Source organism: Nannospalax galili, unplaced genomic scaffold (assembly GCF_000622305.1).
Source record: "Nannospalax galili isolate Female #2095 unplaced genomic scaffold, S.galili_v1.0 scaffold381, whole genome shotgun sequence".
Lineage (NCBI taxonomy): Eukaryota > Metazoa > Chordata > Mammalia > Rodentia > Spalacidae > Nannospalax > Nannospalax galili.
Genome location: NW_008347312.1, coordinates 1,788,079 through 1,801,117, shown reverse-complemented (window position 1 = coordinate 1,801,117; position 13,039 = coordinate 1,788,079). Strand labels below are relative to the sequence as shown.

The window sequence follows — 13,039 nt, the reverse complement described above, 5'->3', positions numbered from 1 at the left end:
ATTAAGTTCAGCAGCTACATTAAGAGATATTGGAAACTATTAAAATTAAAACAGTAACTATCAAGGTAAAAATTGGAGATTATTATTGATGGATTTTTAAGGATACTAAATTTAAATTTTCTCATTTTGGGGTAACAGCAGTTGAATGGTCTTGTTTTTACCCCCTTTTTGCAATGAAGTTATTTCTAGGCAGCATAAATTCCCTGTGGCTCATCCTGTGTACCTGCTGTAGGCCTGCTCCCTCATTTGTGTGCCTCATTTACCTTCATTGTAGCAGTGTTCCTCTCCTGTCTCTTTTTGTGTTTTAATTATGTCTCCTTTAAATCATTAACTATCAGTCCAGCATTCCAACTAAAATAGGACTGAAAAGGTAGGCTCAGGGGTCCTGATGTGAACAGTCAGCCAAAAAATATATAAAGAGGAATGTTTATTAAGAAGCAAATGTTCAGACACTCTTATGATTGGGTTCCTTTTCTACATTTTGTAAATGATGAGAAATTCTTACTTAGAAAGGGGGTCTTGCTGACCTGATTTATGATGCTATTTTGAGAATAGATTTATGAGGCCTGTGAGACCTCAGGGAAGTCTTTAGCTCTCATTATAAAGGCTTTTCTGTACAATCATAGACAAGAATTGCTAATTCTACACATACTTGTGTAGAAATTCCTGCAAAAGCTATACCTGGTAAGGTATAAAAATTGGGTATTTTTAAAAAACACTGTATGGTCATAGATTTGCAACTGCTACTAGCAACCTTTGGTACTGGTTGACCTTTACCCTATTCAACTTGAGCATAGTCCTCCAGCCAGAAGGCATCTGAGGAAGACTCTGCAGTGGAGGAAGAGGAGGAGATGGCATTTTCTTGCTCTACCATTGTCCAGTATGGAGAAGGGGCCCTCAGTTCCTTCTGGTCATCTCTGTGAATCATTACGTCGCTGTTAATATCTTTTCCAACACTAATAATGTGGTCCTTCTTTTTATATCCATGCCATTCTGTGGAGATAGATATTGGTGTCTTTACAGGGTAATTCCAAACTGACCGAGGATATCTGTAATATTTAAGTCTTTTATCTAAAACAACATCTTCGTCATCACTGCTCATGAAAAATTCACCCTTTGACTGTTCTGTTTTCTTCGTTATGCTGAAATGAAGAGTGAATGCAATGGATTTTTAATGTCTGAACATAAATACTTCCCTTATATCTTATAACTACTTTGGCTCATAAATTTTTTTTTTTTTTTTTAAGATCCATGGAGCTAGAGAGATATCTCAGTGGTTAAAAGCATGTACTGCTCTTGCAAATAACCTGATTTCCCTACATCAGGTGACTCACAACCACCTGTACTTCCAGCTCTAGGGAACCCAATGCTCTCTTCTGGTCTCCACAGGCACTGCACTCAGGTAAACATACGCTCACACAAACACACCTACACATAATTTAAAATCTTCACTTTCCTTTTAGTTTTCTTTTTGTATGAAAATTTAAAGATGCAAATTACCCTCACTACTTTTGTGCATCACTGAAGTGTTGATATAAAACATCTTGTTAGGGGACTTTAAATGTTCCAGCACTAAGAATCCATTTCAAGATGTTTTATAACTTGCTTGCTTCAGCTCATTTTATAGTTAAATAGGTAGGTAGGTAGGTATAGATAGGCGGGAGGGAGGGAAGGTGGGTGGGTAAATATGTGTGTACACAAACACAAATATACACATACATAGTACAAATTAGTTTGGCAGTATCTGATTCATTAAAGTTGTTCTCTTTTTCAAAGTACCTTTTAATTTTTTTACCAATTGTAAAAATAAATCTTGCCTTACATTATTTCACACTACTTTAAAAAACTTTGCACAGACTTAAGCCAGGCCACCGACTAATGTATTAGGCCTTAAAGGATGAGTTAATTTCATTGCACCTAGAATGAGGGTCAGCTGGCCCTCTGCACCTGAACCCTGTTCTCATGGCTCATATGACAATAACAAAAGGGGAGTCAGGAAATAGGGGGTCTCAGGGGTCTTCAGCCTCTTAGTTATTGGTAAGTCTGTCACGGTGCTTTTCATTGTAGCTCACAGATAAAAATTTTTGCAGTACCCTTTTACCCATGTTTGTTGTCATCCAAAAGCTTTCAAGATTTTTTTTTAATTTGCCCCTACACTCAGCTTGATTGTTGAAATGTGGATGATGCAGGTGTGACTTTGTTTATCCAGCATAAAATGATTGGAAAAAAACAGAATCCAAGTTACTTTTCCTTAACTATGTGGATATGTGTACATTTCAGTGCAATACCCATGGAGTTCAGAAGAGGGTGTCAGATCCTCTAGAGCTAGAATTAACAGGTGGTTGTGACCCGCCTGATGTGGGTGCTGGCCACCAAACTTGGGTCCTCTGGACCCAAGAGCAGTATGCACTCTTAATTGCTTAGCCATCTCTCCACCCCCTACCCCAAGTTATTTTTTTTAAAGATTTCAGGAGGTATCCTTGGTTAAGCAGTGGTAAAGCATACATGATAGAGCTAACCTGGCACCAGATAAGGAATACATCAGGGTTCAAGGTTCCCTGGAAGCAGTAGGCCTATCCAAAGGATCATATAGCCAGCTGCATCCAAGATCTGGTAACTGAAAGAACCTTTCCTGCCCCTCTGTTCCTTTCCTATCCCCTCACATAATAAGACCCTTACCTGTATTTGCTTAAGAAAGGAACTCAGCTCTCTTTGGTACTATGCTGTAAGTTTGGGGGCTTTAGCCACATGAAATTCAAGTTTTGCTATTTCTTTTTGCTTTTGAATAGTCAGCCTGCTATCCTCACATTTTAATACTCTGATTTCAAATTTCTCAGTGTAATAAAAATGCTTAGAGTCACCCTGTCCAATACAAGGGCTCTGTGTGGCTATTGATTTTAAATTACGCTTGGATAAAATTTTAAATTCCCATTGTGGCTAGTGGCTAGCATATGAAACAACTCAGAACATTTCCATCATTGCAGAAAACTTTTTTTTTTTTTTTTCCTTAATGACAGGGTCTTCTTGTAGCCCCAGCTATCCTGGAACTCTGTATATACCAGGCTGGCCTCGGTCTCATAGAGATCTGCCTGCCTCTGCCTCTCCAGTGCTGGGATCTAAGGTTTGTGCCACCATGCTTGACAATTTTTAATCAAGTCAATATTGGCCTGATTGTGAGAAAGCATTTTTCTCCAGTCTGCCTGATCTGCTCCTTCACTCAAGCCTCTAGTAGGACTACAGGGATTATTCTAAGAGGAGGTATGCCGGGAGTCTGTCACCAGGTGGGAATGCAGACTTTTCAGGAGAAACCAGAGATACTGATTCTTTCCATGAGATATTTGCGGATTTGGCAACTATATATCATACTTTTGATTTTGAAATTTTTTGAAATGAAGGGGAAAAAAAAAAAGTTTAATGAAAAAAAAAAAAAAAACACCAACACCTGATGACTCAAGTCAAAACAGTGTTACTGGCTCCTGGTTAAACCTCTTAAGTATTGCTTTGCTCAGTGCTTTGCTAAGAGTGGTCCTTAATTCCATTAGAATTGCTAAACAGCAGGTTACTGTTGCTGTGCACTGCTCAAAGATCTATGGCTCAGACAAAGACTAGAAAATGGCCTTTATATATCATCTTTATTTCTTCAGACTCAAACTTGGGACCCAAGGGTCCGATGTAGCCCAGATGTGCTTTGCTCACCTCCCACTCCGAAAGAGCAGTTGTTTCCCTGGGAAAATGTAAACTCCATGAAGACAAGAATGGAATCTGTCTTGTTCCCCTAAACCTACCATGGGACTTGCCCAGAATGAAAAATTAACAAATCCCCTAATTGGCCCTCTGAGAGCTTACCTCTAACAGGACTACAGGGACTATTCTAAGAGCAGGTATGTCAGGGAGTGTTGTGTAGAACATGAGACCAGGGAAAAACTGATATCAGTAGTTTAATTAAAATTGCAATCTATGGCCAGGCATGGTGGCGCACACCTTTAATCCCAGCACTTGGGAGGCAGAGGCAGGTGGATCTCTGTGAGTTCAACAATGCGTTCTGGGAGGACAGCTGGGGCTACAGGGAGACCCTGTCTCTAAAAAAAAAAAAAAAAAAAAAAAAAAAAAAAAAATTGCAGTCTATGGAGAGAGTACTCCGAGTATGAGAACACATGACAGGTGGTCTTGGCTGTACTAACACTTCCTGTAGGAAGGCCTCTAGAGAAAGTTTGCACTGCGAGCCTTGAAGTACAAATGGACGAAGTTCTCAGAATGGTGTACTCAGAACTACATAAGGTAGAAGCAAAGAGCCTAGAGAACTGGAGGACCATAAGAGTGGCACTCAGCCAGGCCATGGTAGGGACTTGGGCATTTATCCTAAGACCAAGAGATCTTAAAATCTTTCAGCTGGAACATGCCATGATCATATTTGCAGAAGAGAATAAACATTCTGTGTAGAGAATAAACAAAAAGCAAGGGCAGGTGCAAGGAGACCAACTGGTGATTTTGGAACAGTGGTAATGGGGAAAAATAGGCAGTTTGACAAGACACAAAGTAGTGCATGGTGTTTTGGTGCGTGCTTTTAATCCCAGCACTTGAGAGGCAGAGGCAGGTGGATCTCCATGAGATTGAGGCCAGCCTGGTCTACATAGTTCCAGTCCAGCTGGGGCTACAGGGAGACCCTGTCTCAAAAAAAAACAAAAACAAAGCAATGAGAAGGCTTAATGATTGGTTGACAGAATGATAGAGGAGATGAAAGAATCATGCATAACCCTACATTTATGGCTTGCTGACTAGGCAAATCCTACCCCATTAAGACATGGCCTCTGGAGACCATTGGTTTTTGGGAATTGGAGGAAACCAGGAAGGAAGACCTAGTTGGAGGGAATAGGTCAGTGGGGGTTCCTGGAGATACACTGTCCCTAGCCCCTTCCTGTTTCCACTTCCCCGCCACCTGAGGTGAAGCTTTTCAACCATACATTTCCCATCACCATCATGTTCTGCCCAAATACATGGGACCAAGTGCCCAGGGGCCAAACCCTTTGAAACCATGAGCCAAAATAAATTCTTAAGTTCTCTCAGGCATTTTGGTCACAGATACGAAAAGATAACTAATACAACTGGCTTTTAAGCATAAATTTAGGAATTTGTTGTATATATAAATGGAAATAAGTGGGTTTAATACAAGTTTGGAAATAATGCAGTTTACAAGTGATTGGTATGTGGATGGTAACAAATCATAGGCACTGAGACTGCCTAGAAGACAGGAAGTGGCCAGAGGTAATAGGAAAGTCGGGGTTGTCTTACGGAAGAGGTAGATATGCCAAGGGTGGGAATAAAGAGTGGGTAGTTGTAAAGAGTCTAGTGGTGCTTAAAAGGCAAGTAAGTGCTGGGCATGGTGGCACTCACCCCTTTAATCCCAGCCCTCAGGAGGCAGAGACAGGTGGATCTCTGAGATGGAGGCCAGCCTGGTCTACATAGTGAGTTCCAGGCGGGCTATGACTAGGGAAACCCTGCCAAAAACAAAAACAAAAGCCAGCAAGAGCCACCTGGAATTTCACCATGAAGGCTGCAGGAGACCCTGGGAAGAGGCCTTAGCTGAGGGTAAAAGCTATTCCTAGACAGGGGTACCTAGGAAGTGTCTCCTGAGGAAATGGAGAGGTCTAACAGCTTTTTCATCCGTCGGGTTGAGACAGGAACAGGGCAAGGCAAGAGGGGCAGGGAAGGGAGCAGACTTGGGGTGGTTGCTTGCTAAGAAGGGAGGAGCATAAGAGGCTTGAATGTTGTTGGAAAGGATACTGAAAGAAGTTAATCAAGGAAATAGAATTCTCAGCATAGTTTGCGTGTGTATGTGTGCACATAAGAAGGCCACTGGTTGAGGGTAGGCCTTGGCCTCTATCACTCTCCACCTTGTTTTTTTTTTTTTTTTTTTGACAGGGTCTCAAGACTGGCTGACTGACCAACATTAGCTCTGGGGATCTTCCTGTCTCTGTCCTGCGAGCTCTGGGGTTCGGCATATGCCACCATGTTTACCTTTTATGAGGACCCAGACTCAGATCCTCATACTTACACAGCAAGCCCTTTATCCACTTGAACCATTACTGCAGGCCCTTCTCACGTATGTTTTAGGGCTGACTAGACGGGCACAGTGCATGCAGGTAGATGGAACAAAGTTCCCATCAATGACTGCTGGTTTTTAACTCCAAGGTGGCTTTCTCATACTGCCTCCTGTGAGGTCCTGCAGATGTGTTTTGCAAAAGATTCTAGAAGTTCACCAAGTTCTGGCAATGTCGGTAGCCCTTCCTGTGGTTCTTACCATTGGGTGATTCTCATGTTAAACCATAACCTATGCCTCAGGCCTGGGAGTTCTGTAACAGTTCCTAAGTAAGCTACTTACTGTGGTACTGGAAATTTGGTCTCAGGGATTAAATCATATACTTCTTGCCATTCTTGTGGTATATCAATAAAGTCTCGGTAAACCTTGATTTGTAGAACTGTTCCTATGATGATATTTTGCAAAAGCTTTAAAAATTCACGAAGGGTATATCCTAACACATTGGCATGGCCAACACTAATCAGAATATCACCTGAAAAAGAGAAAAAAGTAAAGTTAGTAGATTGAAAAGGGCCTTATTGGGGGCTAGAGACAGGGCTCAGCAGTTAAGAGCACGGGCTGTTCTTCCAGGGGATCTTATGCCCTCTTCTGGCCTCTGTGGGTATTGCATACACAGGTGTACTTACATGCAGGCAAAACACAAAATAAAAATAAATAAAATACAATTGAGAAAAGGGTTATATTACTTGGTTGCTTTATTGAAAATATTTTATTGATTCATACTTATGAGTCAGGGTTCTCTAGAGAAACAGACCCAATAGGATGACTATATTAAAAGAATGCTTAATCAGCTTATGTTGAAGTAACAGTTGTCTCACACCTGAGAGGCTGAGAACCCAGTAGCTGTTCAGTCTTTGAGGCCAGGGACCTCAGCAGTGCCAGTCTAGGACTGAAAACCTAGAGGGTTCCTGGAGAGCTGCTGGTCCTTGGTCAACGATGAAAGCCTGGAAACACTGGTTCTGATATCGGGAAGGAGGCAACAGGACAAACCATGCCTGAGGCAAGAGGGAAGACCAAAGAATATTGCAAAAAGGCAATATTCTCTGCCACGCCCTTTTACCTGAGCTACTACTAGTGTAGCATTTGAGACAGGTCTTCCCACTTCCACAAGAGTTAGGGCAGTCATCAGTGCCTCCCTTGACGCTCCCTACTAATCCTAGTCTGTGGCAAATTGACATTAAAACCAACCATCACAATAATGGACAGTTTTGAACCAAAGCCAGACTTCAGTCTTATTCAAAACATTCAGTTCTTTGACATGAGTGTTCTTGAAGAATGCTTACAAGAACTTTCTTTTTTTTTTAAACAGAGACTGTGTAGCTCTGGCTGTCCTGGAACTCACTATGTAGACCAGGCTGGCAACTGACAGATATCCATCTGCCCCTGCCTCCAGAGTGCTGAGATATAAGGGGTGTACCATGGCCAACCAAGAAGTTTCTTAATAGCAATAGCCTTTTTGAGATACTTCTGAAGTTCTTGGCTTAGCAGAGGCTAAAAACCATTTATACTCCGAGCCCTACTTTGGGATTCTGAATATATATTAGTTCCAAATAAAATGAGTGGTTACTACTAGTGAAGAAAAGAGCCACTTAGATTACGGGATAAGCAAATGCCCTGCTTTCTATCCTGCCTGCCTGCCAGTTTCCAGGCCCTGCACAGCAAAGAAACTAAACAAAGCAGCATGGCTTCCATTTTTTTTAATGCTTTTTTTTTTTATTTTATGTGTATGAGTGTATTGCTTGCATGCGTGTAAATGTGCCCGTGTCATGCAATGCCCACAGAGGTCAGAAGAGGGCATCAGGTTCCCTGGAACTGGAGCGACAGATGGTTGTTAACCACCATGTGGGTGCTGGGAATCAAACCTGGGTCCTCTGCAAGAGCAGTCGGTGCTCTTAACCACTGAGCCATCTCTCCAGCCCCCAAGGCTTCTATTTTAAATGTTTGCCCCAAGCCAAATTAAGTTAGGGAAATAATTATATGCAAAACAATGGACAGTGAGCTTTTATTAATTATGCTTAGACTATGTAAATGCAGAATGTTAGTTCAAAGGAATGCAAGCTTGTTGCTCTTTTGGCTCTACGTCTTCAGCATACCCTACTAGAATGCACCACCACTACCAGCAGCTGCTCAAAGGAACTGAGAGCTAGGTCCCTCAGTTGAAAACTGCTGGAGCCTTAGCTGAGGAGGTATTGGCAACGGATGACTGCTGGGAGTGGGACAGCTAGTTTTTTCTTTGAGGGAGTGACACTAAATATGTTGACTAGGCTCCAGTGAATGGACTTAGAGGAACATTTGGGGACATAAATGTGCCTTAACATGTATGACAATGCATGAAATCCAGTGAGGGGGGGTATAAATAGGAGAGAGGGGTCTAAACATGTTTAAAAAGATGTATGAAATTCTCAAAAATTCAATTAAAAAGGAAACAGTGCTGGAGCATGGGGAGCATTGTGGTCATCATGGAGCTTCTCAGCACCCAGCAGGTGGGGCAAGAACTACATCTTAGTAACAAAGCCCCACAGCCTCCAATGAAGAAAGCCACAGAGACAATTACTGACTTGTACCGACTAACCCACCTCGCCCCACCCCCACCCCCCAGGAGCTAGGATGCAGACTGCAAACTTGACCCAGCCACCGGGCGCTCCCATCTGAGTCATTGAGCCTTCAGAGGAAGCTGCAGTGGGAATTCAGATCCCAGGGCCCTTTAATCTTTCCGGTTTCCAAATCTGGTTCTCCAGCCTTTCTAGCAATTCTGTCATACCTGGTATCCTAAATTCAGTGCCTTAACAAAATTTTCCTGTTGCTTGGCAATGAGGAACATGCAGAGACCTTACAGAGAGATCACAAAAGCTTTGCCCTTTAAGGACAGACTTGCACTAAAGAAAATCTTAGTTTTCAGTCACTAGGACTGCCATCCTGCCAGTGTTATGGGGACTTTATAATTGACATGAGATGTTTGCCTGTCCATGCATGTGAAACTAGGAATCTCCAATCACCTTAATTCAAGACAGATGAAAGTCAAGCTCAGGGCTCAAGAAGAGGCATCTTGGCCGATACTGCATCCCAGTGGGCTACAGTTAGGAATTATGCTGGTGGCAAGGGAGCCTATGAGGAATGCTAAAGACAGATTTCTCTAGTGCCAGATCCGATCAGAAACAAAAGTCACACTATTCCAGAAAGCGAGTACCTAGAAAAGTAGAGGAAACCTACTTTCGTCTTGAGAAGCAGCTGGAGGCGAAACCACCTGTGTACAGCCAGCATTAGAAAGGCTGAGGCAGAAGGACTATCATTCAAGGCTAACCTGAGCTGCATAATGAGACCCTGCCTCAGAAAGGAAGGAGAAATCCAGGAGCTATGCTCGTCCCTGCCGCGGTTAGTTACAATAGCAAAATGTAACCTCTGGGTGAGTTTATTTAAAAGGAATGTTTATCGCTGAAAGCTATGGCTTGGTGTTCTGCTTAATTATGTTGTAAGAGGGTGGCTTTTATCAAGAGAGCAGAAATAAACAGCTTCATTCCCTGACCATTCTGGCTGTAAACCAGATGTGTCAGGCATGAATGTGATTACTCTGGCAGTAGATATTAACATTGCCCTTCATAGAGACACCAATTTGGTATTTATGAATACCAACCTCATTACACATCTTTTTATTCTGCTTTAATAGGCTATGGGAATGACATTGTATAAACTTGTTTTGATTACCTATATTAAATCAACTTTGCACCAGCCATGCCACTACTGAAGAATAGATTTTCTCTGTTCCTCCTAACCAGGCTGTAAGTTGTACACGTTCTGAGTGGTTAGTGACCATATTTGTTTGGCTGTCCAGGACCTGCACACAGAAGGAAATGCTGAACGACTGAATGAATGAGCATGGTAGGGCTGAGTGAATGAATGACGTCAGTGCTAGGCTGCTATCCACTGTCAAAGCTGCATTAATATCTAAGCCAGGCATGGTGGCACACACCTTTAATCCCAGCACTTGGGGGCGGGCAGAGGCAGATGGATCTCTGTGACTTCAAGGCCTGCCTGCTCAACATAGTGAGTTCCAGGTCAGCCAGGGCTACAGAAGACCCTGCCTCAAAAAGACCCCCCCCAAAAAAAAAACTGCATTAATATCTTAAGGCTTTGTACGTCAGACTGCTAAAGCCACACAGCCATAATAAACCAACACCGCATTAGGAAGTCAAGATGAAACAAAGGACATAGAACTTTAAAGCACATGAATGAGAAGTAGCGAAGCTGGCAGATATCAAATAGCAAATCCCATGATCACTGTCCAACATGATTGAATGGCATAGAAACTAATTGTCATGAAGAGATTTATTTGATGCCCAGAATCCCTTCTGCACTGAAAGCTCACTTCTCTTTATTGGACAATTGATAACATGGTGTGGGTTTTCTAGGAGATGGTGGGTTCAAATCCAAGCTCTGACCACAAACTTAGCTCTTTGTTCATGTGTGCGTGTCTGCATGTCTGTGTGTCTGTGTGTCTGTCTGTTATTTTTCTTTTTTGTTTTTTTCCAGGCAGGGACTTACGTAGCCCAGAATGGCCTTGCACTTTTGATCCCTCTGTCTCTAACCTTCCAAGTGCTGAGATTACAGGTATGGACTATGACACCTGGCTGATTATCTGTATATTTTGAACCAATTATTACATTCCTTGAAGTGCCTAAATTCCATTGTCTGTATTCCAGAAGTATTGCAAACATTTTCAGTAATAATGGGAACATTTTGCACAATGCCTGGGACAAATACTCATTGTGGTTCATTTCTCAAGTGCAGACCCAACAACTGGGCCAACACTGTGGGTAAATCTTTTTTATATTTTTATTTTTTTTTATTTTACGTGTATGAGTGTTCCGCCTGCATGTAGGTAAGTGCACCCATGTCATCCAGAGGACAGAAGAGGCCATCAGATCCCCTGGAACTGGAGTTACGGACAGTTGTTAGCTGCCATATGGGTGCTGGGATTCAAACATGGGTCTTCTGCAAAAACAACCAGTGTTCTTAACCACTGAGCCATCTCTCCAGCCCCAGGTAAATCTTTTAAGTCCTCTGTAGGTGGATATAAAAATTGAGCTTGCAGGGGGTTGGGGGTGGTGGTGCTGGAGAGATGATTCAACAGTTAAGAGCACTGGCTGCTCTTAGAAGACCCAGGTTCGGTTTCCAGCACCCACATGGTTGGTAACAATTGTCCATAACTCCAGTTCCACGGGCATTGCACAACACAGGTGCACTTACATACATGTAGGCAATGCACTCAGACACTTAAAAAGTTTAAAAATTATAATAAAATATTTCTAATTGAACTGAATCTGGAGAGATGGCTTATTTGCCGCTCTTCCAGACAACTGGAGTTTGGTTTCTAACACCCACATTACAAGTTACAACCACCTATAACTCCATCTTCAGATCCAATGCCCTCTTCTGGACTCTGGGCACAGCACTCTTCAGCACATACCCACACACATATACATAATTAACAATGAAATAAAACCTTTTGTTTAAATTGAACTCTAGATTGCCACTAACTTCAAAGAGCCCACTACAGTTCTGCCATGAGATTCCATGTCATAGGCATGAACCAGCACATGCTTCTGTCCCATCCTACCATCCTGGAATGTATGCCTGGTTATCAACAATCAGTTATCACCTGACTCCAAAGAAGCATAGACGAAGCAGAAAAGCCCACAGGACCCAGCCTGGTCTGCATAGTGAGTTCCAGGCCAGCTGGGGCTACAGGGAGACCTTGTCTCAAAAAAGACCAAAAAAAGACAAAGAAAGAAAAAGAAAATGCATGAGATCTGAGAAATGAGGTGGCACTGGTGAAAAGGAGGGTTTAAATTCCAGCAATAACTAAGGATCCAATTCCTTGTGTGATAGTTTGATACAGAATCTACCTCTGGGATTATTGGGAGAGTGGGATGAGCTCATACAACTCCAGTGATAGCTGTGATTAATACCATACCACCCAGGAAGGAAGAAATCTTTATGCACATATAGTCCTAGGCTCTGGAGTGATACTAGGTCTGTGTTTGTATCCCACTTACAAGATGAAAGCTTCTGTTTCCCGACCTGTAAAAGGATAAAAGCACTTCCCACCAGATTGTTATCATAAGAATCAAATGAATTAACACACCCAAAAATGAACATTATACAAATGGTAGCAATTGGTTGCCCCATAGAAAATTCTCAGACATCATCATCACCATATCATCATGGTGATTCCCTGAAGGCAGGTGGGAAGGAGGCATATGGAACCCACAGTCACCTGGCTGGAGTGTCCCATCATCAGCTGCAGCCCCTTTCTTGATGAGGTGGCTAATCTGGAGGTATGGCCCATTCTGGATGATGATCAGACCCAATCCAAGGCTGCCCACAGTGAGTTTGGTCTGCCTCATTTTGCTCAAGCTGTGTACAGAAGCCTTGACCTTGAGGCTGACTCCTTTTACTAAGAGAAAGAGGGAAACATGTTTCAGTTCTTAAAAGACAACAGCATAGCAGTAATCTGGAATTCTGAAACTAGACTGCTGGGATACTTTCATAACCGTCCTATTCCTCAGTTTTCCCTTTGGTAAGGTGAGTATTGTAAAGTGTGGCGGAATTAAATGAGACAGCTAAAGGGCCTTTGTACAGTGGCCTAGTAACATCCTGGGTGTTTAATCAGTATCAGTTATTATCCATTCACTTAACAAATAGTGATTGATGCAGGCAATATACTTGGACCCTGGTTTTACCATGTTGAACTAGATGAGTTTGTTGCCCTTATGGATTCCACAGCCTAGTGGAGAACACGGCTATCAGTAAGTTATGTAAATTTAAATTGAATGCCAAACTGAATACATGCAATGAAGGAAAAGGGTAGAGAGCTCCAAGAGTGAACAACAGGGAGTCTAGGTTTCATATGGGGAAGGGAACCAGGCTTCCCTCAAGGAGAAA

At 42.4% G+C, this 13,039-nt stretch overlaps 1 protein-coding gene across 1 annotated transcript; it reads right to left on the bottom strand.

Moving 5' to 3' along the window:
* Positions 1 to 53: 53 nt before the first annotated feature.
* Pdzd9 (PDZ domain containing 9) lies at positions 54 to 12,516 on the bottom strand. The gene is made up of 3 exons (XM_029568661.1): positions 12,372 to 12,516; positions 6,380 to 6,569; positions 54 to 1,142 (listed from the first exon to the last, which is right to left on the bottom strand). Exons 1-3 carry the CDS (start codon positions 12,499 to 12,501, stop codon positions 779 to 781), a joined length of 684 nt encoding a protein of 227 aa, XP_029424521.1. The 5' UTR covers positions 12,502 to 12,516; the 3' UTR covers positions 54 to 778.
* Between the last annotated feature and the right edge of the window lie 523 nt (positions 12,517 to 13,039).

Excerpts from the sequence above, each read along its gene's own strand:
- Pdzd9 (XM_029568661.1), bottom strand. The coding sequence starts at position 12,501 with ATGAGGCAGACCAAACTCACTGTGGGCAGCCTTGGATTGGGTCTGATC. Across the intron at positions 6,570-12,371 it reads TGATGGGACACTCCAGCCAG|GTGATATTCTGATTAGTGTT; the intron begins GTGACTGTGGGT and ends TCTCTTTTTCAG. Across the intron at positions 1,143-6,379 it reads ACCAAATTTCCAGTACCACA|CATAACGAAGAAAACAGAAC; the intron begins GTAAGTAGCTTA and ends TCTTCATTTCAG.